Source organism: Babylonia areolata, chromosome 21 (assembly GCF_041734735.1).
Source record: "Babylonia areolata isolate BAREFJ2019XMU chromosome 21, ASM4173473v1, whole genome shotgun sequence".
Taxonomy (NCBI): domain Eukaryota; kingdom Metazoa; phylum Mollusca; class Gastropoda; order Neogastropoda; family Buccinidae; genus Babylonia; species Babylonia areolata.
This window is the reverse complement of record NC_134896.1, coordinates 26,790,383-26,818,055: the sequence shown is the minus strand read 5'-3', so window position 1 is coordinate 26,818,055 and position 27,673 is coordinate 26,790,383. Positions and strand designations below refer to the sequence as shown.

The 27,673-nt window shown below is 41.9% G+C and overlaps 1 protein-coding gene and 1 non-coding gene across 5 annotated transcripts in view; one reads left to right on the top strand and one right to left on the bottom strand.

Annotated features, from left to right (window-relative positions):
• Positions 1–25,912, top strand: part of LOC143296459 (osmosensitive cation channel TMEM63C-like) — a 49,249-nt gene extending 23,337 nt beyond the window's left edge. For 3 of the 4 annotated variants that reach the window (XM_076608402.1, XM_076608405.1, XM_076608401.1), the window contains 15 exons: positions 2,211–2,291; positions 2,545–2,668; positions 3,229–3,362; positions 3,805–3,930; positions 6,287–6,446; positions 9,451–9,557; positions 11,125–11,211; positions 11,780–11,836; positions 13,584–13,746; positions 15,628–15,733; positions 16,314–16,481; positions 19,558–19,673; positions 20,547–20,573; positions 21,885–21,944; positions 22,857–25,912. In XM_076608402.1, the coding sequence (XP_076464517.1) occupies positions 2,211–2,291; positions 2,545–2,668; positions 3,229–3,362; positions 3,805–3,930; positions 6,287–6,446; positions 9,451–9,557; positions 11,125–11,211; positions 11,780–11,836; positions 13,584–13,746; positions 15,628–15,733; positions 16,314–16,481; positions 19,558–19,673; positions 20,547–20,573; positions 21,885–21,944; positions 22,857–22,994 (1,654 nt within the window). In that variant the 3' untranslated portion in view covers positions 22,995–25,912. The remainder of the gene's footprint in view (positions 1–2,210; positions 2,292–2,544; positions 2,669–3,228; positions 3,363–3,804; positions 3,931–6,286; positions 6,447–9,450; positions 9,558–11,124; positions 11,212–11,779; positions 11,837–13,583; positions 13,747–15,627; positions 15,734–16,313; positions 16,482–19,557; positions 19,674–20,546; positions 20,574–21,884; positions 21,945–22,856) is intronic. The other variant, XM_076608403.1, reaches the window with a different exon arrangement.
• On the bottom strand, positions 14,244–14,319 carry Trnae-uuc (transfer RNA glutamic acid (anticodon UUC)). The gene has a single exon. It is a non-coding gene; the product is annotated as a tRNA-Glu (tRNA).
• Positions 25,913–27,673: the final 1,761 nt, after the last annotated feature.

The following is a 27,673-nucleotide window of genomic DNA, read 5'->3' as shown; positions in this document are numbered from 1 at the left end:
TAAAATTTTCTGAAACTCTAACCTAAAGCAAAAAAATTAAAAAATTCTTACCAACTAGGCCAAGTTAGGTTGGTATACAAGAATAAAGTCTCGAGTCCGTACAAAGAATGCCAAAAGAACAAGATTAAAATGGTGCAAAGAAGAGCAGCACATTATGTACACAACGACTATGGGTGGACCAGCAGTGTAACATCCATGCTGCAAGAACTAGGATGGGAATCCCTCACATCACGGCAGAACAGACAAAGGCTAACCCTAATGTATAAAATGGTCAGTGGCATTGTAGACATCCCTGCAGACAAATTTTTCAAGAAAGGATCCAGCAAAACAAGATCAAATCATTGACACAAGATTGTCCATCTTAGTTCCTCTTCTGACCCTTATAAATACAGTTTTTTCCCATCAACCATCCCTGCCTGGAACTCCCTGCCTGCAACAGCAGCAGAGGCTCCCTCCTTGGTAGCTTTCAAGAGGGAGTTGAACAAGATCACAGTTTAGTCCCCTTTAAAAAATTTTTTTTTTTTTTAGGAGGGACGCTGCGAGTGACGGTGGGAGGGAATATGTATATATGTTCTTTCTCACTGTTACCCCCTCCAGTAGGAAGATAGGTCTACTAAGGTTCTGATTAGGTTTTTTTGTTTTTTGTTTTGTTTTGGTTTTTTTGACGCCTCTGCGCACACAGGTCATTAATAGTCAGTAATGACGGCTGACCTTCCAATTTGAAGATTGAAGATTCTCACTTCTCTGTTTCTGTTTCAGTTTCAGTAGCTCAAGGAGGCATCACTGTGTTCGGACAAATCCATATATGCTACACCACATCTGCCAAGCAGATGCCTGAAACAGCAGCGTAACCCAACGCGCTAAGTCAGGCCTTGAGAAAAAAAAAAGAAAAAAAAGGGTAAATAAATAATAGATAAATACATAAAAAAGAACTACTGCTAATAATAATAATATGTATAAGGCGCAAAGCTTGATGAAGTAATAACAATAAGCATACATAAATAAATAAATAAATAAATAATAATAAAAGTAATAATAATGATAATAATAATAATAATAATAATAAAATAAATGATTAAAAAAGACAACAATGATAAATAAATAAATAATAATAAAAGTAATAATAATAATAACAATAATAATAATGATAATGATAATAATAATGATAATAATAATAATAAAATAAATAATTAAAAAAGACAACAATGATGATAAATAAGCAAATAAATTCACACACATACACACACATGCATAACACTTCTCTGCCCATCTTTGCTTTTTTTCTACTGAAAAATATGTATAATTCTTTATGTTTTGTTTTATCTCCACTGTCATTTCCACGTATTACCATCCCAGAGAAAGGACTTATTTGAGGTCGCTCATGAAACTAAGTCTTATTTCACAACACACAGTTTTTGTTTGGTTGGTTTTTTGTTTCTTGGTGGGTTCCTTTTTTTTATTTTATTATTTTTTTAGACTTTCTTCATGTAACAATAAAATGTTTTAAGGAAACAACGTCCTCTCCTGTGGGTCATCTCACCACCATCCTGATTAACTCACTCAGTACGGCCAGTCCTCTCTTCTCCTCTACACAGACCCCTCGGATGTCCACTGGGTGTCTGAATGACCCAACCTTTAGCTTCTTTCGCCAGAATTGTGGTATTCTTTGTCAACATTCACCTCTTCAGTATAAGAGCCTTCCGCTTGCAATATTTTGATGATGGTAATTGGGGTAAAACGCTGTTAACGTCGTCTCTTTCGCCGTTCGTATGGAGAGAGTTAAGTTGTCAGCTTACTTCTTTCAGCAAGAATATATCAGTGACTCCTGTGCAAAAGACTTCTAAAATGTCTTTTTTATTCTGAAGCAGTACGATCTCCCTATGTTCGTGTTGTGGCAACAGCCATCTTTGGCTCCTTTGTTGTGTTTGCTCCAGTGATTTCTACCTATTCACTGATTTGATTGTTTTAATTTTTTTTCCTGGGACTTTGTCAGTTGACTTTGTTATGTACTGAGTTAGTGGTAGATACTGGCCACAGTTCTAAATGGTGACTTTTCCATATGAAGCTCAAGTGTACAGTAGTAGATATGCTGTATGTATTTATTTTGTATCAGATGAGCCTTAAAACACTATGGCTTGATGTTCTTGCCCCTTATTACTGTTGTTTGACCATACATACATCAAACAGTGGAGTGTGACCCATGTTTGCAGGGAGGCATACCCGGAGGTGGTCATTACTGACGTCCAGTTTGCTTACAACATCACTGACCTGGTCAACTTGGATAGGAAACGGTCAGTCCCAACATGTCTTTGTTGGCGTGTGTCTGTCTTCCCTTATGTGTGTGTGTGTGTGTGTGTGTGTGTGTGTGTGTGTTTGAATAACAATGGCCAAACAAAAAAAAAGTTAATATTTAGTTTTTGTTTTTATGGGAAAGTGGAGTTGTGGAGTATCTTGTGTGAAAGTGTGTGAGTGTAAGAATACATATTTTTCAATTATCACATGCAAATTTTAGACTGTGTTCAATGTGTGGTTCTTGGCCAACAGACAGATAGCCACAGAGGCGCGGGTGTACTCGGAAGAGGAGCTGCGCAAGTTTGGCAAACGTCCCATGATGTTCCCCTACATGTGTGGACAGCTGGCCTGCAGCGCTTGTTGTGGATGTCAGCAGGTCTGGCTGGTTCTGTTTGTCTGTGTGTGTGTCAGTCTTTGTGGTGTGTGTGTGTGTGTGTGTGTGTGTGTGTGTGTGTGTGTGTGTGTTTGTGTGTGTGTGTGTGTGTGTGTGTGTGTGTGTGTGTGTGTGTGTGTGTGTGTGTGTGTGTGTTTGTGTGTGTGTGTGTGTGTGTGTGTGTGTATGTGTGTGTGTATGTGTGTGTGTGTGTGTGTGTGTGTGTGTGTGTGTGTGTGTTTGTGTGTGTGTGTGTGTGTGTGTGTGTGTGTGTGTGTGTGTGTGTGTGTTGGTGGGGACAGAGTGGAGGATTACATGATTTTGTATGTGTGTGTGTGTGTGTGTGTTAGCATGTGTTTGTGAGTATGTATTTGTGTGTGTGTGTATGTGTTTTTATTGTTGTTGTTGTTGTTATTGTTGCATATGTTTGTGTATGTGTGTTTGCCCACATTTGTGTGTGCATGTGTTCATGTGTTCATATGTGTGAGTGTGTGTGTGTGTGTGTGTGGTCATAGTCAGACATGACTGACTATCATGCTATCATTCATGTGTGGTCCCTGAAGGTGGACGCCATCACATTTTACATGAACGAGGAGGCGGAGTTGCTGAGGCTGTGTGACGAGGAGAGAGTGACTGCTTACCGGGATCCTATCGGCATCGCCTTCATCACCACTGAGTCAGATTTACAGGCACAGAGGTTGGTGTGTCACAGTGTATGTGCGTGTTAGTGTATGTGAGGGTGGGGTGGTGGGAGTGTTTGTGTGTATGGGTGTGTGCATTTGTGTCTGTGTGTGTTTATTAATGTGTATGCGTGTGTTTATTGATCAGATGTGTGTGGGTGTGTGGGTGTGAGAAGGTGTGTGTGTGTTAGTGTATGTGTGTGTGTGTTGGTGTGTGTGTGTTTGTGTGTGTGCATGTGTGTGTTTGTGGATTTTTTGTGTGTGAGACATCCTCTTTTTGAATATAAATGTTTGTATCATCATACACAAGTGTGTGTGTGTGTGTGTGTGTGTGTGTGTGTGTGTGTGTGTGTGTGTGTGTGTGTACATGAGCATGCATGAATATGTATCTGTCTCTGTCTTGTCTGTATCTGAAATGTGCATGTACAATTCCTTTTTTTTTTTTTTTTTTTGCTTTAGGATTCGAGCAGACTTCAGCCATAACTGCAAAGGCTCTCACAATCCTCAGCTGTCCAGGATCTACAGTGACCTCCATGTTCAGGACTGGCGTGTCCACTTTGCTCCATCCCCAGAGAACATCAACTGGTCAGTCAGCTCCTGTTCCTTGTTCTGTAGATTATGGAGAAGTATCTATATCTAGAATTAGTCGAGACAGTAACATGGTCTCTTTGGTATGAATACATGCATCCACCTACTTATGCACACACATCCATGCATGCATATGGGAATACACACACACACACACACTCACACAATCACACACATGTTCGCATACGCGTGCGCACACACGCGCGCGCGCACACACACGCGCGCACGCGCACACACACGCACACACACATGACATGCTCATTCCAAGGAGTGATGTTAAAGTAGATGCATTGCAATGCATCTCAGTGCAATCCATGCAAAAGAGCATAATGCAGTGGATTACATTGCAGAACAATGCAATACACACCATGCATTGTAGTGCAGGGTCATGCAAACACATCACAACGCTTATGTATTGTAGTTCAACATGCTACACCACAGCACATCATAAATAACCAACAAAACACTGCCAGACAAAAAGAATACTTCATTAGCACCATGATCACAACAACCTCACCCCACCCCACACCTCCCAACCTCCATACCAACCCACCCCATGCCACATCACCCCCACACCACCCCACATCACCCCCACACCACCCCACATCACCCCCACACCACCCCACATCACTGCATCCCACATCAACCACCCCATCCCACCCACACCATAATATACCACCCATCCCACACCACACTACACAATCCACCCCGCATCACCCCACACCACCCCACACCACCCCACACCATCCCACACCACAATACACCACTGCATTTCTCTTTTTGTTACAACAGATATCTCTGTGTGAAATTCGGGCTGCTCTCCCCAGGGAGAGTGCATTGCTACACTACAGCACCACCCTTTTTTTTTTTTTTTTCCTGCACGTAGTTTTATTTGTTTTTCCTATCGAAGTGGATTTTTTTACAGAATTTTGCCTGGAACAGCCCTTTTGTTGCCATGGGTTCTTTTACATGCGCTAAGTGAATGCTGCACATGGGACCTTGGTTTATCATCTCATTTGAATGACAAGCGTCCAGACCACCACTCAAGGTCTAGTGGAGGGGGAGGAAATATCGGTGGCTGAGCCGTGATTCGAACCAGCATGCTTAGATTCTCTCGCTTCCCAGGTGTATGCGTTACCTTTAGGCCATCACTCCACTACCCCATCCCACCCACCCACACCACACCACACCACCCCACCCCACACCACTATCCCACCCACACTACACCACCCACCACTATCCCACCCACATCACCTCACACCACACCACACCACACCACTATCCCACCCACACTACACCACCGCACACCACCCCACACCACTATCCCACCCACATCACCTCACACCACACCACACCACTATCCCACCCACACTACACCACCCCACACCACCCCACACCACTATCCCACCCACACTACACCACCCACCACTATCCCACCCACATCACCTCACACCACACCACACCACCCCACTATCCCACCCACACTACACCACCGCACACCACCCCACACCACTATCCCACCCACACTACACCACCCACTACTATCCCACCCACATCACCTCACACCACACCACACCACCCCACTATCCCACCCACACTACACCACCGCACACCACCCCACACCACTATCCCACCCACATCACCCCACTCCACACCACCCCACTATCCCACCCACACCACACCACCCCACTATCCCACCCACACCACACCACCTCATACCACCCCACACCACTATCCCACCCACATCACCCCCACTCCACACCACCCCACTATTCCACCCCACAACACCACACCACCCACCACTATCCCACCACATCACCTCACCACCCACACACCACCCCACAATACCACCACCCACCATCACCTCACTCACCACACCCAACACCACTATCCCACCCACCACCACACTACACCACCACCACCACCACTATCCCACCCACATCACCTCACCCCACCCACACACCACTATCCCACCCACATCACCCACCCCACCCCACACCACTATCCCACCACACACCCACCCACCACACTATCCACCACACCACACCCACCCACATCACCTCACCCCACCCCACACCACTATCCCACCCAACCACCTACACCCACCCACACACCCCCCACACCACTATCCCACCCACATCACCCACACCACACCACACCACACCACTATCCCACCACATCCACACCACACCACACCACTATCCCACCCACACTACACCCCCACACCATCCCACCCACACACACCCACCATCCACCCACCTACCCACCACCCACTACCCCCATCCACACACTCCACATCACCCCACACCACCTCAGCCTCAAGTAATGGATTCCTGTGTGTGCGTCCACGCAGGGAGAACCTTGCAGTGCCCAATTGGAAGTGGTGGACGCGAGCTGTGTGCATCAACGGCTTCCTGATCATCGTGCTGTTCTTCCTCACCACCCCTATCATGTTCCTCCACACCCTGGACCTCCTCAACATCGACCTCCGCAAGCCAGGGGAGCAGCTTCATGTGAGATACACTCTGAAGTGTTTGATGGGGTTTTGGAGTGTTGAATAGTGCACAGTAAAACAGCTCCATGTAAGCTATGCACTGAAGTGGTTGATAGGTATTTTTTTAGCGTTGAACAGTGCACAATAAAGCAGTTCAGTGTCAGATCAATGAGTCAATCAATCAGCCAGTCAATCAATTAATCAATTGTCTGAAATCAATTGTCTGAATATGTCTGAAGTGTATAGTGTGCAGAGATTTTCCTTCAGGCTCATGACAAGAAAAAAAACAACACATTTTTGTTGTTTGTTTGAAGAAATGGTAATTGAAAAAAACTGCTTTTACCCCAGTGTGAAAAAACACTCACATAATTCATGGTGGGGTAGGGGAGAGGATGAAGAAGGCAAGTAAGAGCATTGCACAAGCACCATCATAGTAAATCTTTTTGATATTACACAATTTTTTTAAATAATGTCTTTGGCATTAGATATTAGTACACTGAAAGCAGCACTTTTTCATATACAACAGAAATCTTCAATGAGGTCAGATTCGGCGTTAGATATTTGATTACACAATATGCAACTGCCTTAATTTTTGCTCTTACCGAAGCTCGTGGAAAACAGTGACTGTATGTGAGGAATAAAGTTTAATGAACTCTTGAAGAACACAAAATGATTCTACTGACCAATTAAGGTGAGGACTGGAATACTAAACACAAGATGATACATTGTACGTTTTTTTCTTGGGCATTCAAAAGGTAGAACATAGAATAAAACAAACAAGCAAAAAAACCTGAATATATTTATTTCTACTTTGTGATGTAGGAATGATGTGACCATCATGTCTTCATGTGGTTTATTGCTGTGTGATGTGATTTTGGGGGTGTGGCTAGATATTTTATTTATATCGTTGTTGTATCCACCCAAAATTTCCTATTTTTCATATTCAGCATATTCAGTGAAGATGTTTGTAATGAAAATGTTTGTGACCAACAAGTATGAGTATGTTTCTGTGTGCACATATGTGTGTGTGTGTGTGTGTGTGTGTGTGTGTGTGTGTGTCCATGACTTTTATATGCATGCATCTGTGTAGATATGAATGTCTACAATTGTTCATGTGCATGTATTTGTGTGTATGTGTGCATGTGCGTGTGTGTGCATACACATGCCCATATACCTATTCAGATATCAGATACCAGCTGCCGGCCATACCGACAGTGCAGTGCGTGCTGTGCTGTGCTGTGCTGTGTTGTGTACTGTGCTGTGCTGTCCTGTGTTGTGTGCTGTGCTGTGTTGTGTGCAGTGTTGTGCTGTGTTATGTTTGTGCTGTGTTGTGTGCAGTGCTGTGCTGTGTTGTGTGCAGTGCTGTTCTGTGCTGTGTGCAGTGCGTGCTGTGCTGTGCTGTGCTGTGCTGTGTTGTGTGCAGTGTTGTGCTGTGTTATGTTTGTGCTGTGTTGTGTGCAGTGCTGTGCTGTGTTGTGTGCAGTGCGTGCTGTGTTGTGTGCAGTGCTGTGCTGTGTTGTGTGCAGTGCTGTTCTGTGCTGTGTGCAGTGCGTGCTGTGCTGTGCTGTGCTGTGCTGTGCTGTGCTGTGCTGTGCTGTGTTGTGTTGTGTGCAGTGCTGTGTTGTGTGCAGTGCTGTGTTGTGTTGTGTTGTGTTGTGTGCTGTGCTGTGCTGTGCTGTGCTGTGCTGTGCTGTGCTGTGCTGTGCTGTGCTGTGCTGTGTTGTGTGCAGTGCTGTGTTGTGTTGTGTTGTGTTGTGTTGTGTTGTGTTGTGCTGTGCTGTGCTGTGCTGTGCTGTGTTGTGTGCAGTGCTGTGTTGTGTTGTGTTGTGTGCAGTGCTGTGTTGTGTTGTGTTGTGTGCAGTGCTGTGTTGTGTTGTGTGCTGTGCTGTGTTGTGTGCAGTGCTGTGTTGTGTGCAGTGCTGTTCTGTGTTGTGTACAGTGCTGTGTTGTGTGCAGTGCTGTGTTGTGTGCAGTGCTGTGTTGTGTGCTGTGTTGTGTTGTGTGCTGTGTTGTGTTGTGTTGTGTTGTGTGCAGTGCTGTGTTGTGCTGTGCTGTGCTGTGCTGTGCTGTGCTGTGCTGTGTTGTGTGCAGTGCTGTGTTGTGTGTGCTGTGCTGTGCTGTGCTGTGCTGTGCTGTGCTGTGTTGTGTGCTGTGCTGTGTTGTGTGCAGTGCTGTGTTGTGTGCTGTGTTGTGTTGTGTGCTGTGTTGTGTGCTGTGTTGTGTGCAGTGCTGTGTTGTGTGCTGTGTTGTGTTGTGTGCTGTGTTGTGTTGTGTTGTGTGCAGTGCTGTGTTGTGTGCTGTGTTGTGTTGTGTGCTGTGCTGTGTTGTGTTGTGTGCAGTGCTGTGTTGTGCTGTGCTGTGCTGTGCTGTGCTGTGCTGTGCTGTGTTGTGTGCAGTGCTGTGTTGTGTGCAGTGCTGTGCTGTGTTGTGTGCTGTGTGCAGTGCTGTGCTGTGCTGTGCTGTGCTGTGCTGTGTTGTGTTGTGTTGTGTGCAGTGCTGTGCTGTGTTGTGTTGTGTGCAGTGCTGTGCTGTGTTGTGTGCAGTGCTGTCCTGTGTTGTGTGCAGTGCTGTGCTGTGCTGTGCTGTGCTGTGTGTTGTGTGCTGTGCTGTGCTGTGTGCAGTGCTGTGCTGTGTGTTGTGTGCAGTGCTGTGCTGTGCTGTGCTGTGCTGTGTGTTGTGTGCTGTGCTGTGCTGTGTGCAGTGCTGTGCTGTGTTGTGTTATGTGCAGTGCTGTGCTGTGTTGTGTGCAGTGCTGTGCTGTGCTGTGCTGTGCTGTGCTGTGCTGTGCTGTGCTGTGCTGTGTTGTGTTGTGTGCAGTGCTGTGCTGTGCTGTGCTGTGCTGTGTTGTGTGCTGTGCTGTGCTGTGTGCAGTGCTGTGCTGTGTTGTGTTGTGTGCAGTGCTGTGCTGTGCTGTGTGCAGTGCTGTGCTGTGTTGTGTGCAGTGCTGTGCTGTGTTGTGTGCAGTGCTGTGCTGTGTTGTGTTGTGTTGTGTGCAGTGCTGTGCTGTGCTGTGCTGTGTGCAGAGCACTCTGCTGGTTCAATTCCTGCCCACACTGCTGCTGCTGACACTGTCCTCCCTGCTGCCCAATGTCGTCTACCTCTCCGAGCACTACATCGGCCACTGGACCAAGTAGGTTCTCCAGGGTTCAAACACATCCTTCGTCCTTTGATTCTCACCATCATCAGTATAAGTGCAAATGACACATTATAAAGGCAGGCTTTCAGAGAGGGCCCCACTACTGTTTTGCATTCCATTGTGAACATATTCTTTTTTTACCCATTTTTTTCCCCCTATTTTTCCCAACATTTTTTATTCAGACAAAGGTTTTACAGATACAAAATGTATATAGTTTCTGCATTAGAAGGTACAGGGTAAAGACATGATGTTCTAAATACTTACAAGTCCACAGCAACATAATGTTATGAACAGTTCTTTAAAAAGTACCAACACTTTTGTTTAAAAATAGACAGTTCACTACATATGCTGCATTGTGACCCACTGGTGCAGACTCTAGCAGGGGTGTGATTCCTGTTCTGTGCAAAGTACTGCTCTGCCTTAGCAGAAAAAAATTGAAAGTGGTGGAGGAGGAAAACATCCTTATTTTGCACAGTCATGTTTGAATCAGTGATAGTTTTGTTAAAACTGATACCTCTTGAAATACTGAACAATTTTGATATGAATGAATGTGTTTTTTCCCCCTCCACTTTGTTACAGATGTGTTTCATCATTATAGTTTCAGTTCAGTTTCAGTAGCTCAAGGAGGCGTCACTGCATTCGGACAAATCCATATACGCTATACCACATCTGCCAAGCAGATGCCTGACCAGCAGCGTAACCCAGCGCGCTTAGTCAGGCCTTGAGAAAAAAAAAAGGTGAATAAATAATAGAACATCATCATTAAAGAGGGTGGGCAGGTGGGACGCAGAGCATGAAACACAGGAGGAGGTGGGGGTTGGCAAGGGGGGAGGGAGGGGGAGGGAGAAGCCAACTTGTTATGTTTGTTAGTTCCTCAATTTCAAAAGATTGCACTGCACTTTCTTCGTCACTCTAATGTTCTGTAAATTTGTGAATATGTGTGTTGACATAAAAAGCATGTTGATTCTATCCTGACTGCAGTGCACAATGATGAAATCTTGTTGGATACTAGAAAATACAATTGGGTTTTTCCTACTTCTCACAGATATTAAAGAGATTAATGAATCTGAAATAAAGAAATATATGAAAGCGAAAATCGATCAATATTTTGTAAAAGGGTAAATCAGACATTTTTTTGTTTTTTTCTGATTTTCAAAATTGCAGTTATAACAATTCTATATTTTTGATTGTACATGGTATTTTAACAGTGAAACTTTTGTATAAATCAATAAGATTTTGAGGAGCATCTTGTGTCTGTCTTTCCTGCGTCTGGCTGTCTGTTTCTGATGTGTGTGTGTGTGTGTGTGTGTGTGTGTGTGTGTGTGTGTGTGTGCGTGCGTGCGTGCGTGTGTGTTTATGTATGTATGTGTGTATGTATATTTGCAGGCATGATGTATATACATGCAAATATTATGTTTCTGTGTCTGTTCAAGTACAGATTTTTGTGTATGCATATATTTAAGGACATACTTTTCAAACATGAAAATGTATAACAGTATTCGTTATGTTATCAAATGTATCGTGCCAGGGTATGTGCACAGTGTGTATTATTTGCCTGCAGGACGGCAGAACACCATGCGGTGATGAGGAAAACATTCATCTTCCTGCTGCTGATGGTGCTCATTCTGCCCTCCCTTGGTCTCACCAGGTGACCGCTTGCAACTCTTCAGTTCATCAGACTTGTGGCGATTCTGTTCACAAAGTTTCTGGCAGATATAAAGTTATGGACTTGTATGACATTTTAGGTGCCCTTCCTGTAAAATCTTGCTGTGTAAAGTTACTGAGGAACTATTTCTATAAAATTTGACTCACAATTTAAAGATTTTGACTTCAGGGTTGAATACCAGTTGGTTGTTAATCTCAGTTCTAGAGTTCCTGTCAGCAGAAATGTTTGTAGGCATGTACCAAAGTACTTTTTGTTTACGTGTGTGCAAGAGCAAGAGAACCACTGTCTTGAACTAGCATGCCCTTGTCTTGTTTATAAGTGACAGCACAATAGTATTTGTGTACGCATGTAAGGAGAGAGAGAGTGTGTGTGTATCTACAAAAAATGTTTGTGAATGACTATGCAGATCAAGCTCTATTTGTCAAAGTGATTTCAGGGATGGAAGTTATGAATATTGCCACCCTGTTACAACATGTTTGCAAGTCATGTTATTGAAATTTTCATTTTAGTTTTCATCTAAAATTCCTACAAACCCTTGATCATGTTTCAGTGCCAAAGCTCTCTTTGAATGGATGGTGGTCAATGCAGAGAAACGTGTACAATGGCAGTAAGTTTAAACGTTTGTCACTTCTGCAAGGCATCTATTATGGGTGAAAAATTGAAGCTTCATATTTCTTTTAGATAAATGAGGGGTAAAAAGGTATTAGCTAGTGTTTAAAGAAGTTAAAGGTCCTGTTGCCCATTAAGGCTACAGGGCCAGTGCATTCCTATTCACTTTCTTGGGTGTGGGTTCGAACCTGCTGAGGACCAAGAGAAAAAAGAAAAGGCGGCAATACAAGGGCATCCAGGAGTCATGACCTGGGTAGAGTTAAGGAGTTCAGGGCCCAAGCACTTGACTGAGGGGGGCTTCTTCTCTGAAGACCTTGTACTGTCCAGCTCTCCCCAGAGTTTCTTATCACTGGTGGGGCCCAATTCTCTCATTCGCCACTTTAAACTTTCCTGACTTGAGTCAGATACCGATTCATACCTGGCTGCAGTCATGAAAATCAGAGTAAAATGCCTTTCCCAAGGACACAGCACCATGTTGAAATGGGGCCTTGGATCCTGATCTCTGGTGAACACTGGATCAGAACTCCCAACACCTAACCTATTCTCTGTGGTTAATGTTTACATATATCTAATTGCTGATTGAAACATGAAAACAACAGAGGTAATCCCAGCAATGGAGTATGGTGTGGAAATGGCAGAGAAAACAATGGCCATATATTTTCTTTAAAATCCCACTCACAGATACAAGTAAACATGGGAGTTTCAGCCCATGGGTGCATAAGAAGAAGAGCAAAAGTAATAAAACTAAAACTGAAGAGAATGTAAACTGATACAAAAATAGTGGGGGACTTTGGGTGAGTGGCATGGGAGTGAGTGATATTACTGAAACAGTGTAGTTGACAGGACAGCATAAAAAAAAGGAAAAAACATAGTGTAAATCAATATAAACAAAGAAAGAAAGAATTGATTTGAAGTTACAGATCCAAATCCTTTTTCATGTGAAAAATGTTTACCAGAGAATCCATAGAAGCTTGTGGCTTAGTTTCCTCTTGAAGTGAAAGCTGTCTATTCTATCCTGTGTATGAAGTGATGCAAGTATTACACAGTAGATGCTGGGGAGCTTGAACATGTATCCAGCAACAACAAGCAGCTAGCCATTGTCATAAGTAAGGATCAAAGAAAGCAATATTTTTTCTGTGTTGATCACAACGGATATGAGCACATATTCATATACAAGCTAACACACACATGCATTTACTCATGTATGCCCACACACATCCATGCAAATAACCATACACCATGCACACACACATCTGTTAACAAACACACACAAGTACACACCTATTAAAAAAAGACACACAGACATGTATGCACACATGCACTCACACAGATACACAGGCATGTATACACACACACACAGACACACACACACACAGCCACACACACAGACACACACACAGACACACACACACACACACACACACAGACACACACACACACACACACACATACATACAGAGCATTGCTATTCTCACACACAGAGAAACATACACAGGCATGTATACACACAGACACAGACACACAGAGACACAGACACACAGCCACACACACACACAAACACACACACAGACACACACACACACAGCCACACAGACACAGACACACACACACACACACACACAAACACACACACACACACACACACACACACACACACATACAGAGCATTGCTACTCTCACACACAGAGAAACACATACATACGTTCAAAATATACCTGTATCATTCCTTTCTCTCTCTCCCACAGGTGTATATTCTTGCCCAGTAACGGTTCCTTCTTCATCAACTACGTCATCACAGCCGCCCTGATTGGCACTATGCTAGACCTGCTGCGGTTCTCTGAACTGTTCACCTATAGTCTCAAACTGATGATGGCACGCTCACAAGCTGAGAAGGCAGCAGTACGAAAAGTCAGTTTGTGAAACTGAGACACTGCTGGGCAGTTCTGTTTTGTTGTTTGTCTTTCTGTTCAGATTTCAATCATTTGCCTACTGTGTAGGGTCTATCTTACGTTATGATTATTATTTTTTAATGTATTTCTACGCATCACCAATCTTTCATTGTATTATTTTTTGATGTATGTCTATATATGGCCTGTCTTTCTTCTTCTTCTTCTGCGTTCGTGGGCTTCAACTCCCATGTTCACTCGTATATACGCGAGTGGGCTTTTTACGTGTATGACCGTTTTTACCCCGCCATGTAGGCAGCCATACTCCGCTTTCGGGGGTGTGCATGCTGGGTATGTTCTTGTTTCCATAACCCACCGAACGCTGACATTGATTACAGGATCTTTAACGTGCGTATTTGATCTTCTGCTTGCGTATACACACTACAGGGGTTCAGGCACTGGCAGGTCTGCACATATGTTGACCTGGGAGATCGTAAAAATCTCCACCCTTTACCCACCAGGCGCCGTCACCGTGATTCGAACCCGGGACCCTCAGATCGAAAGTCCGACGCTTTAACCATTCAGCTATGGCGCCCGTCGGCCTGTCTTTCATTATATCATGTTTTAATGTATAAATTTCTATGTACAGACTATCTTCCATTATATCATATTGTAGGGGGACAAAGCGGTGAAGGGGTTGTCATGTCATGCACCCATGGAGACTCGTAGTCTTACCACACTCACGTCCAATTCTCCATTCTATTCTTTATTCATTTTTTATACCAAAACTTAAACAAAACAAAACAAAACAAAAACAAGAGAAAAAAACCTCAGGACTAAGATGTTCCCACAGGCGCTCATGCCCACAGGCGCTCGTGCCCGATGCCTGTCAGCCTCACACACACATTCTGCTGGTGAACCTAAGTCACCCAGTCTCTCCCCTTCCACAAAGCACCTGCTTGCTCTGTGATGTTGTCTCTCTAGTGGTCGGAGCCAAAGTGACTCAGAGCTCTAAGAAGATGCCCAAGATAATATTTTCATTGAGAGGGCCAGAAATAGGGGGCCCAAAGTGTCCGAGATAGAAAATTTCCTTTTTCATCCTTCCTCAACACACTGTAGTACTCCTCAGATTCAGTCCCAACAATACAATTATTCACAAAATAATAAACATAAAAGTTAGGTCAGTATACAAAAATAAAGAAAGATATTCCTAAACTTCTAATGGCGGGAAAATTAACAAAGGACGCTTACACCCCCTCATTAATTAGTTTTAGACATTCCAAGACATTATTCAACTTGGGTACCCAATAGCTCAGAGGTATAAGCCAAGTGGTCGAAGGGAGATAACCTAGCCCTTCCACTCCGTTTTTTGTAGGGCCTATTTTTTATACATATTTCAATTCTTCCATTATTCATATTTTGATGTATTTCTATGTAGGGCCGATCTTTCATCATATCATATGATGTATTTCTACGTAGGGCCGTTCTTTCATTATATCACATTTTAATGTGTTTATATATACTGCTAATCTTTCATTATATTGCATTTTAATGTATTTCTATGTAGGGCCTGTCTTTCATCATATTGAATTCTAATGTATTTCTGTGTAGGGCTTTATTTCACTATTTTGTATTTGTTTCTGCATAGGGCCTATCTTTCATAATATTAATGTATGTCTACATAGAGCCCATCTTTCAATTTATTGTATTTAAATGTATTTCTGTCATTATATTGTATTTAGATATTTTTCTATCATATATTGTATTTAAATGTATTTGTATGTCGAGCCTGTCTTTCATGTGTGTGTGTGTGTGTGTGTGTGTGTGTGTGTGTGTGTGTGTGTGTTTGCACATGCCTGTATGTATGCGTGCATAATATATATGTGTGTGTGTGCATGTGCAGTCAGTGGTGTGGGACTTCCAGTATGGGATCCACTACACATGGGTGTTGTGTATCTTTGCCATCATGGTCAGCTACAGCATCCCCTGCCCCATGGTCACTCCCTTTGGTAAGGGCTAGGAACAACAGGCACCTGTCTGGTTTTTTTTTGTTTGTTTGTTTTTTGCTTCCTTCTGTTACCTGCACTGTTTCAGTGGTATTACTCCCATGCTGCTCATTCCCAGTTCTCTAGCGCCTGTTCTGTTTTCCTCAGCTTGTGGCTTTCAGCTCCTATGTTCACTCATTTTTTTATGAAAGATCTATACTGACATGCACACCGAAACAATACATGCACATACACTCATGCACAAACACTTATACATGCATGTACACACACCAACACACACACCAACACACACACACACACACACACACACACACACACACACACACACAGCACACCAACACAGACTTGCTAGACAGGCATCCATCAGTCTTGGGAGACTATAGAGTTCCACTCTGGGTAGTGATTGATACAGTGATGGATTTAGCTGGACAGGCAAATATGGGAACAGTTCTTCCCACTACTTTGCTCAGATTCACTTACTGACTTACTGCATTACACTTTAAACACAAAACATCCCCCACACCATAAAAACCTTGCAGAAGAATCAAAGCACCAGCTCAGTGATGACTGACCATTGTTACAGGGATGCTGTACCTGAGCATCAAGCATCTGGTAGACCGCTACAACATTTTTTTCGCGTACAGCCCCTCCCGCATCGACAAACACATCCACAGCTCTGCTGTCACGTTTGTCCTCTGGGCCGTCATCATGTTGCAGATCAACATCACCTTCTTCACCGGCCTTCGTACAGGTACAGTGATAACCTTGACCTTTTTGTCAAGGTCACTTTAGATGCCTAAGATCTGAGAATGCTGTATGTCGCAGCTTTATGGTGTGGTTCTTTCGTCGGTCAAAGTTTGATAAGCAAGGGCATGGAAATGGTTTTTATTGATGTTTTCATTTTGGAATGTTGTTAAGCTCAGAATGATTGGATTTGTTCATACATTTTCAGTGTCTTCATCCCTTTTAGTCATAAATGTGAGCAGTTCATGCAGACAGATAATTCCCATTTAAAAGTCAATGTGGTTCCAGACCTTTTGGTGTGACATCTGCATATTGATTGTGATCAAAGTCAGCCAAAAGTGCAGAATTAGTTCATGTGCCAAATTTTGACCTTGTTGTCTTGAATCAGTATAAAGTAAAATTGATGAGCATTTTAGATAGCTTTCTACAGACAAAGTGAAGCTGCACACTCACCGAAACACACTCATACACAGAGACACACACAGACACATGTAAATATTTTCATAATCAAGAGAAATTTTATCATGATATATATATGTATGAAAACCTTGTAAAACTTTTGACCGCTCAGTTTGATTTTGATCTGTCTGTTATAGTGCCCCAGAGCAGGTGCTTGTCATATACTTACAATAGTGCACACATGTTCATGCAGCATAATGTGTGCCACTCACCTGCAAATGAATGTGTTGGTGTTGCACACATTTGTAATGATGCATGTATGGTGTGAGTTGTAATGTGCATCATGTAACTTAACCCCTAGGCTGCCTGCATGACGAGATAACTCGTCATGGCAAGCATGTATGCTTCGCTGCCTGCATGACGAGATAACTCGTCATCGAAATATTCTGACTTTTCCCTGCTTTGCATTCAGTTCGTTGACAAAAATGCTGGTAGCTTTAGCTTTGGGAATCTTTCTGGATTCTATTCATAGCTAGAAACACCATCTGCGTCATAAGGCAGTCCTTTATTTGAACGTTTTGGTTGGGTTACTGGCCGCAGTCTTTGCCTGGCTCCTCTTCTCGCTCGCTCAACAAAATGTCGGACTGACGCCGTGCTCAAGACACGCGATCGTGACGAACTAAATCAACCAAGATTACTTTCTTTAGCTAATGCTCAGAAAGAATTGGAGCATAAATTCGAAGGAGAAGACAGTGGTGAACATTTATAGGACGATTTGATAGAAAATAAAGGGAGCAATCAAGAGAGTGGCCAAGATACAACTATCAGTGAGTGATGCAGGCTGTTCAACTCTAGCAGACGAATTTTTAGCAGGGCACCGTAGGAGCTATTTTCTTGGCACTCAGCCAACGCGGTCTGATGACGTGACGGTGTGAGAGGGGTGAAGAGGAGGGGGGTGGAGACTGAGGGGGCGTGGCCTCACTTTCATATTATCACTTGCAGAAGTCACAATGCATCTATTTCTTTTTCAGTTTTTTTTATATTGTGGTTGTTCTAGTATGATTTTGTGTGTGCAGATATCCATTTGTCCAGAAAATGATATTTTTGTGCAAATTACCAGACTAATGTTTGTAATGAACAAGTTGAAAATGTGACAAAAAACAAAACACTGATTTCAAAACAACAGCATGTCACTTAAAATGCATAAAATGGGAAAACATCATGTGTTTTGTATTCTTTATTCATTTCCCTTTCAGAAAATATATACTTTTATGGGTCTTTCTCCAATAACAAAGAGCACAGAATTTTTTGAAAATTTATACCCGTTTTTTGTGAAAAAACCCTGGCAAATAGATTTCACTTAAATCTTATTTTCCTGGCAGCGAAAGGGTTAAACAGACAACAAGAACATCAACAGCAAAAGCAACTTATATTTTCAACTGTGTCCATACAGTATGTCACAGTTTGTATCATAGAACTTGAATTATTTTTAAAAAAAGAATATTTCTCAAGAATTAATTGTTCTTTTGTTGTGGTGGTTGTTTGATAAGTGCCATTGGTAGCACAGTGTGACATGACCTGTGTGGTGGTTGTTTGATCAGTGCCATTAGTAGCACAGTGTGACATGACCTGTGTGGTGGTTGTTTGATCAGTGCCATTGGTAGCACAGTGTGACATGACCTGTGTGGTGGTTGTTTGATCAGTGCCATTGGTAGCACAGTGTGACATGACCTGTGTGGTGGTTGTTTGATCAGTGCCATTAGTAGAGCACAGTGTGACATGACCTGTGTGGTGGTTGTTTGATCAGTGCCATTAGTAGCACAGTGTGACATGACCTGTGTGGTGGTTGTTTGATCAGTGCCATTAGTAGCACAGTGTGACATGACCTGTGTGGTGGTTGTTTGATAAGTGCCATTAGTAGAGCACAGTGTGACATGACCTGTGTGGTGGTTGTTTGATCAGTGCCATTAGTAGCACAGTGTGACATGACCTGTGTGGTGGTTGTTTGATCAGTGCCATTAGTAGCACAGTGTGACATGACCTGTGTGGTGGTTGTTTGATCAGTGCCATTAGTAGAGCACAGTGTGACATGACCTGTGTGGTGGTTGTTTGATCAGTGCCATTGGTAGCACAGTGTGACATGACCTGTGTGGTGGTTGTTTGATCAGTGCCATTGGTAGCACAGTGTGACATGACCTGTGTGGTGGTTGTTTGATCAGTGCCATTAGTAGAGCACAGTGTGACATGACCTGTGTGGTGGTTGTTTGATCAGTGCCATTAGTAGAGCACAGTGTGACATGACCTGTGTGGTGGTTGTTTGATCAGTGCCATTGGTAGCACAGTGTGACATGACCTGTGTGGTGGTTGTTTGATCAGTGCCATTGGTAGCACAGTGTGACATGACCTGTGTGGTGGTTGTTTGATCAGTGCCATTAGTAGAGCACATTGTGACATGACCTGTGTGGTGGTTGTTTGATCAGTGCCATTGGTAGCACAGTGTGACATGACCTGTGTGGTGGTTGTTTGATCAGTGCCATTGGTAGCACAGTGTGACATGACCTGTGTGGTGGTTGTTTGATCAGTGCCATTGGTAGCACAGTGTGACATGACCTGTGTGGTGGTTGTTTGATCAGTGCCATTAGTAGCACAGTGTGACATGACCCGTGTGGTGACTGTTGGCTCAGAGGGACTGGACTCGGTGTTCCTGTTCTCCTGTGTGTGTCTCTTCCTCACCCTCATCATCTTCGTGGGCCGACTCAGCTTTGGCTGGTTCAAACATTTACGCCCGCACCCCTACATAGTGAGTCTGCCTTCATTTTGGATACTTACAGCTCTGCTGCTACAGCTACTACTGATTACTTCTTGTGTAGTGCCGCTCTGGAAAACAAGTCACTGTGCTACCCATATTCACACACATGCCCAACATGTAATTGAATTGGTCTGTGTAGTTTTGGGCACAATCAGTTTCATTTAAGTTGGCCTTTTTGATAATGTAGTGAACAATCCATGTTGTTTAAGTTGGCCAATGAAATATACTGTAAATCCATGTCATTTATTGTTCACTGTACAATCCATGTCATTTAAGTTGGCCTTTTTAACCTATTCAGTGCCAAGCCTATGTATGCTCAGTGACAACTATTTGCAAAGAGATGTTTTGATTATGGAGGATTATGATTTTTGTTTAAAATCTACTAAAGTAAAATTCAACTTTTCTCAAAGAGAAATTAACTCACTATCCATTTATGACAATTTCATCTGAATGTAATGATTTTGTCATTGGAAAATTCCTACAATGACGCAGACAGAAATTCCATGCTGGAGCAGTTTATGCACACCAGAAGGGGATGGAAAATTTATGTCTTTAGGCTCTCATGGGGTTGATATTATACATACAATCAGTGACATTTAATTTGGACAATGTAATAATGTTCTGTATCATCCATGTCATTTAAATTGGCTTATGTATTTTACCATCCATATCATTTATTGTAATGTACTGTACCATCTAAGATGGCCTGTGTAATGTACATTACCATCTATGTCGTTAAGTTGGCCGGTGTAATATACTATACCATCCATAACTAGTTAATCATCCTGTATACAGTTCCTTTCAGCAGTAAGCATTTTCTTTTTCCCAGTTGTTTCTAATTATGAGTTGGTGCATCTTTTTCAGGTGTTTGCCCCTCAGTTACCAGTTCTGGTTAGTTTCTGTTCAGAGTTCTTCTCAGTTTTGTTATCAACCTGGTTGTAGCAGGTCACAAAACTAGTCACATATATAGTGTGTATCTGTTTTCACCAACTGAGCTGAACTTCAAGAAAGAAATCCATCAAGTAATAATTTTGCACAGTTTACTTAAGCTTATATTCTACCTAGAAATATGGATTGTCTGGTTACGAAAATAATTTAAAGTCATTTTACCTATGGACAGGTAAATAATATATACGTGTGGCTTTGTTACTCTATGTATGACAAGTGGTCTCTTTTCGCTTTTTATTTGGTTTTATTCATTACTTGATTACCCCAAAGAAAGGTTATGTCCTTTGTTTTTTCCAGATGCGGAAGAGCACAGCTTTATGTTTTTGCACAGTTTTATAAGCACTCATTTATCTGTTCTTTGCTTGTTTTGTATTGTATGAGGGGAACATTAGCAGTGGTTCTGGCTTGTGTTATTTCTGTTCTAAAACATTATGATTATTAATATTTTTGACATTTGTTATATTATAATATCATTATTTTTTTAAATGAACATTGACAACAGAACTATGCTCCTGACATATAGCTGTGTATAATTGTTAGCTGGTTAAATCGATAAATGCACACATGTATATACTTATTAATATTCTATGTATTTGTGCTTATAAACACAAGAATATTTATGCATGCATACACACTGATATAGACAGTACAGTGTGTTTGATGTGGTGTAGCATACATGGATTTGTCGGAATGCTGTGATACCTTTGAGTAACTAAACTGAGCTGAAGTAAAGAGTCAGGAGTCATCAAGACTGCAAAACTGTTTTAAGGGGATGGACATTATGTACATATTGGGAGGATGTATTTTATAACAAAACTGAGCCTATCAATTTGCAAAATAATCTTGATAGCTGCTCAAGTAATATCTTTTCATGATTAAGTTGAAATAGTACACTTAGCAATGTCCTTTTCAGTGAGGTTTTGCTTTTCTTATGTTTAATCATTATGTTTGATGAAGAGATGATCAAAGTACAGTGTGGTTGATGAATGCCTATACATCTGGTAACTGTTTGGATGTTGTGATGTACACAGTTGATTTTTGATGTTTGAATTGGCTTTGGGGTGTTTTCTATGGAGATTGAGTTTAGTATGTACTTTTGATGCAACGTTTGTTTTTTGGGTTTTTTGTTTGTTTGTTTTGATTTGAATTACTTCAGTCGTAAAGTACTTAGAGCAAGATTATATTATTAGGTGCTATATAAACAAATTTATCATTATTATCATTATACCTGTGTACCTGTGGTCTGTGTTCCAGCACACAGAGGAGCTGGATGAAGGGGAGAAGACTCCCCCAGACACAGACATCCCACTGAAGGTGAATGACAGCTACTTTTCTTTACAATTACTTAATTTTCTCCCTGCTTGTTATTCTGTGTGTCCAAGCTGCAGCTTCATCATTCAGTCTTCCCGAGGAGTGAGCTTTTTATGTGTAATTGTCTTCACCTTGCCGTTCAGGCAGCTGTATATTCTGGTGTGTGTGTGTGTGTGTGTGTGTGTGTGTGTGTGTGTGTCCCCTGTGTCTAGATACTGCACTGCTGTTTTTGAAACTGTCTTCCCCACTTTGTGTGATTTTGTAGGTGTTTTTTCTTTCTTCACTCCTTCTGTACATTCTTTTTCCCACTTGGGCAAGTGTGTGTGTGTGTGTGTGTGTGTGTGCGCGCGCGTGCGCGCATGTGTGTATATGTGTGCACATTGTTGCAGTCTTTTATGTTCAAAAGAATTGAAGTAATCTGAACATGAATATCCATCAAAATAATTTATGTTAATTTCAAAAGTTCTGGCCAAAAATGTATCATTCTTTTTTTAATACACACTCTCAGGATAGTCAAAGAATGATTATTTGAAATTTGTGAGCGAAACAGTTTTTCTGTTGCTTTTTGCTGGATCAGCACAGTAAAATTTGGATGGATGTAATGCACTGAAGCTTCTGTTATTTACATTGTCATACTGAAAAGGTTAATGGCGATTATTTAGCATTGGCAACAGATAATCAAAAGTAAACTGAGCATTTATGCAAGATGAAAGCCATTTGCAGTGATCATGCATAGATGCTAATATGACCATGTAATATTTTGCAGTAGGATGAATGAAACCTAGGCAAAGTGTTTTTGTGTCAGCAGTGTTTATTCTGCCAAGATATCAGCTGGAGTTGTTTCCCCTAGCTCATCAGCAATAACAGCACTACAAATGCATGCATCATACATCAGACCACTTGCTATGGTTGCAGCCTTTTGTGGCGGACGTGCTGATGGAGGATTCAGACAGCAGTTCCCATCACGGCAGCCCCACTCAGCCCTTGATGACCTATGGGGCCACAGGCAACAACCAGAACGACTCACCGCCACAGCAAGCGAAGGATCTCTGAGGCTTCTGTCAGCCAAGCACCATTCTTGTCTTCTTTGATGAACCAGTCCATGCTTATCACATGATACACTTTGAGGAACCACAACCAATACTGTTCTCACTTCAGGCTGATCAAGGCTGTATAATCTCATCTCCACTCTTTTGAATCTTGTGTTTGTGGAAGGAGACTGATCATCATTATAACAGATTTCAGGGTGTATATTAATAATTATCAGAAGACACTGTTGTGGCCTTATCATAACAGAGATTCTAGTCTGTGTTGAAAGCTTTGTGATTTGTGAGAAGGTCCAAAAGTGATTCACATGCTGGTGAGGAGTTTGGACAAGGCAATATCTACCTTAAGAATTCTTTTTTAAACTGGGCCTGTGATCAGATTGCTGAAATGAAGATTGTTGTGACAGTGGTGGGCTTTGAGTAATGATTCATGGACCAGGTGTTCCATCAGGCAAACCTTTCAGTTGGGAGCTGACACATTCAGTGTGGTGTCACATGAAGTGGTGTTGAAAACCACTTTAGTCAGGATATCATCTGTGATTCATTTGCCAGTTTGTACCTTAGACTGTGTGGAATACTTAGTCACTGCACACAGAGCATTGTATGGAGCATCTAGTCACTTCAGTATACACCTGTTTAGGACTATGGAATGTCTAGTCATACATACGTGTCTGGGGCTATACTGATGATCCAGTCAGCCCGCGGTAACAATTTTTGGCCCAGATGTGTTTTTTGTTGTTGTTCAGCAAGAATCACACCTGAACCATGGAAACTTTGCCTAGTGTTTTATATAAGTCACTACAATGAACAGGATAATATGGAACAGTCACCACGCAGTAACAGGACTGTACAGAACATAGTCACCACACAGTGACTGGACTGTATTGAGCAGTCACCACACAGTAACAGGCACACAGACACTACATTGTACAGAACTTACAGTCACTCCCTAGACACTGGACTGTACTAGGTCACAAGACGGGTCACAGATCAGTATGGAACATTCAGACATTCACACTGACACCATCAGGGAACCATCTCCCTCAAACACTTAACAAGGATTGAACAGAAATGTGATTTTGAACCTTTACTTATCTCTGTTGTGATTGCTTAGAATGTTGTATATGCACTCTATAAAAATGTTGATATTATTCTTGTAAATGATGTTATTTTTCTTTAAATGCTGGTGTTGTGTTGTCTTGTAAACTGGATCAAAACGCTGTTGAGGACAAATGGTACTGATATTTGTTTCCACACTTCTGGGATACAAGTAAAATGATCCTTCCAGTCTGTCAGCAGTGTGAGGGAATGTTTTCAATGAAATATCGGTGATGTTGGGGCTTTGATTTTGGGCAAGCAAGCCTTTCAGGTCAAATTCTAAAAAGTCACTTTCATCTACAACCACAGCATGCAAAAAAAAGATAATTTTTCATTGGGTATCTTTGTAAAAAGAGTGAACTTTCAGCTAGATCTGTTTCACGCAGCAAAGATAGAGAAAACCATTTTCAAATGTGTCAGATGAAAATGTTTTACGCCCATCAATGGGCTTGGTCAAGCATAAAAATATTGTATTATAATATCAAATTTCACTGACAAGAGTGGAACTTGTCATGGTCTTCATAATATTTTGGTGGATTCTAATGTTGTAATTTGAAACAGATACTTGTATGCGTTTCATGCTGTTGTAACCTGAACTGCAAATACTTGCCATTTGATTGCGACATTTTTTTTTTATGTGCTTGGCATTGTGTATGAGAATATTGGGTCCAAAATATTCTCTTGTTCAAACAGTTTGGTTAAATTACATCACTTATGTTATAAATTCTACTTATCTAACCCCTGTCCCTCTTTATTTTGAAAATAGGATCTTCTGGTTCTTCTTAGCATATATATTTATGTTTCTTTGTTCTTTTTTTTTTTTTATTATAGAAAATATGTCATTGTGAAATCCTTTTGAAGAACAGTGTAGAAAATGTGTCACTGTGAAATCCTTTTACAGAATGGTATAGAAAATTTGTCATTGTTGTCAAAATATATGTTATTGTAAAATCCTTTTGTAGAACACTACAGAAAATATATCAATGTGAAACTGAGACAGGTAGCAGTAGGCTGAACTGTAAGTGCGAATGTGTTCTGAAGGTAATTTTACTTTGAAACATTGAATTAAAGTACAGCTTGCATTGTACTGAAGTAATTCCACATCCACATCACTTGTAATAGGTTTTGCATTGTTGTAAGAAAAAAACAAAAACAACAATCAGCCTGGGCTGGGTTGCATAATTCCATTGACATAGGAAATTTCTCAGTGCTAAGCAAACTTTGCGCTTCTTAGATCACCAGTGCATCCCAACCCTGAGCCCTTCTCTGACAGTGGCAGAAAAATATGGCCAGTAGTTCTCTGGCACTGCTCATGTGTAAGAGGTAAGAGTTTCAATGTTTGATACTGTTTCAGGTGTAAAAACAGTTTGCATGAACAGATGTAAATGAATGAAAATAAATGTATATATATGCTCTTTTAAATGACCACAACAATACTTGTTTAATATGCCAAAGTTGGAATGATTAGTCAGTAGTATGTTTTTGTTGGGGTTTTTTTTTCATGATGATAGATCATGAGTTTTTGTTTTTTCGTGATGATCAATGATAAAGTTTTTTGTTTCTTTTTCAGTTGCCTTACTGGTTGCTTAAGTGCACAGTATGTGAACTTTGGGGGTCTTCCTGGTTAGGTTTTGTTTATTGATCAACTAAGGGTCTCACCTTGTGTACAGTTATGGGTAGCATTGATGGTTTTGTTTGAATTAATGTGTAGTTTTATTGCTTTAAGGACTATATTTCAAATTAATGTGTAGTTTTGTTGCTTTATGGACTGTATGTCTTCTACGTTTGTTTTTATTCAGTTGAATAAAATCCTTTGGTACAATTGTCCACATTTTGTGATTCCTATTCAAATCAGCAAGGGTGTGTGTAGGCATGTGTATATATATGTGTGTGAGGGAGAGATTAGTTATTGTAAATACATAAATTTCTACAGTTCATGTTTCGCTTGTCAGAGCTCTTCCAAGGTGGAGTGGAAAGAGACATTCCTCCTTTCACAGTGTGTCTGCATAAAAGATGTAGACTTGCATGAGGCCATGCTATCATTGGGTTCTTTTGCTCTGTGTGTGTGTGTGTGTGTGTGTGTGCATGTGTGTGTGTGTGTGTGTTGTATGTCAAATACATTATTCAACTTTTAATCCATTTACTATATGTATGTCTGACTCAGTTGTTCATGAATTGGGTGTTTGTTCAGATCAGCATTAGCACATGATAAACGCACACCCATGCACACTGCCTTTTCTTCTTCTCTATCCTCACAGCAGAATATCGCAGAGTCTACCACAATGCCAACCAATGAGAGCAAGTCAGTACTGCTCACCAGCTGACTAAAGTCTATCACGATGCCAACCAGTCAAAACCAGTCAGTTTTGCTCACTGGCTGGCTAGCTTGTTCTTTCTCTCTGTCTCTCTCTCACTGAAATCAGTCTTGATTAAAACAAACAAGAGTGATAAAAAACAAAAAGGTTCCATTCAAACTTGATTCTCTTCTTCTTCGTTCATAGGCTGCAACTCACACGTTCACTTGTATGTACACAAGTGGACTTTTATGTGCATAACCGTTTTTTATCCCGCTAAGTAAGCAGCTATACTCCCGTTTTCAGGGATGTGCATCAGGGGTTTGTTCTTGTTTCCATAACCCACTGAACACTGACATGGATTACAGAATCTTTAACATGTGTATTTCATCTTCTGCTTATGTATACACACGAAGGGCATTCAGGCAAAAGCAGGTTTGCACGTATGTTGACCTGGGAGATCGGAAAAATCTCCACCTTTTACCCACCAGGTGCCGTTACCGAGATTTGAACCCGGTACCCTCAGATTATGGGAGTTGATATTTAATAGTATAGCACCCCATTTATCCTAAGCCCCTTCCCTCCCCACCTTTTCACCACCCCCACACCCCTCCCTGGCATCTATGCCTGCTGACACCCCCCTCTCCCTCTTCACCTCCTCTAGCACTGAGTCCAGAGGAAGCAAGTTATCGTGGAATACAAATACTAATTAAATGTGATGTCTCCTCCAACCACAACCATTCATCTTCTACATCAGGTCACAAATGTTTTATTTTTCTCCTGATAAACTCCCCTGCCCTTTTCCTTTCCCCTTTCATCACCCTCAACCCCGTTTCCTCAGTTGTTAACCCTTCCTCTTGGGTGATATTTACTGTGCATGACACTACCAAGGTGGTGTGTATGTTTACGAGCTATTAGACTGTGCTACATCTTTTGTTCCCCACTCCCCACCCCCTCCTCTTCCCCTTGACAGTGCTGGGTTCTGTGAGAAAAGCTTTGAAAGTGTAAAGTCTGACATTGCTGGTTCCAGACTGGTTAATTTCCTCCACAACCAGAGTGGGAGGGCCTGGTAGTGTAATTGGCAGATTGGTCAGTTAACTTCAACCAATCGGGAAGGTTCTGGGTTGTAAGACAATTTGCATATGGTGCGGATTGGTGAAGAGGATAAAACTGGTAGACATATGTGGTTTCATCCTTTTTCCTTGCTTGGACGAGGCTGGGAGAGCCGGATGGACAAGACAGTACCATGGGGGCTGTGTGCTGATAACTGCAAAGTTTGGATGTGCTGCTAAGT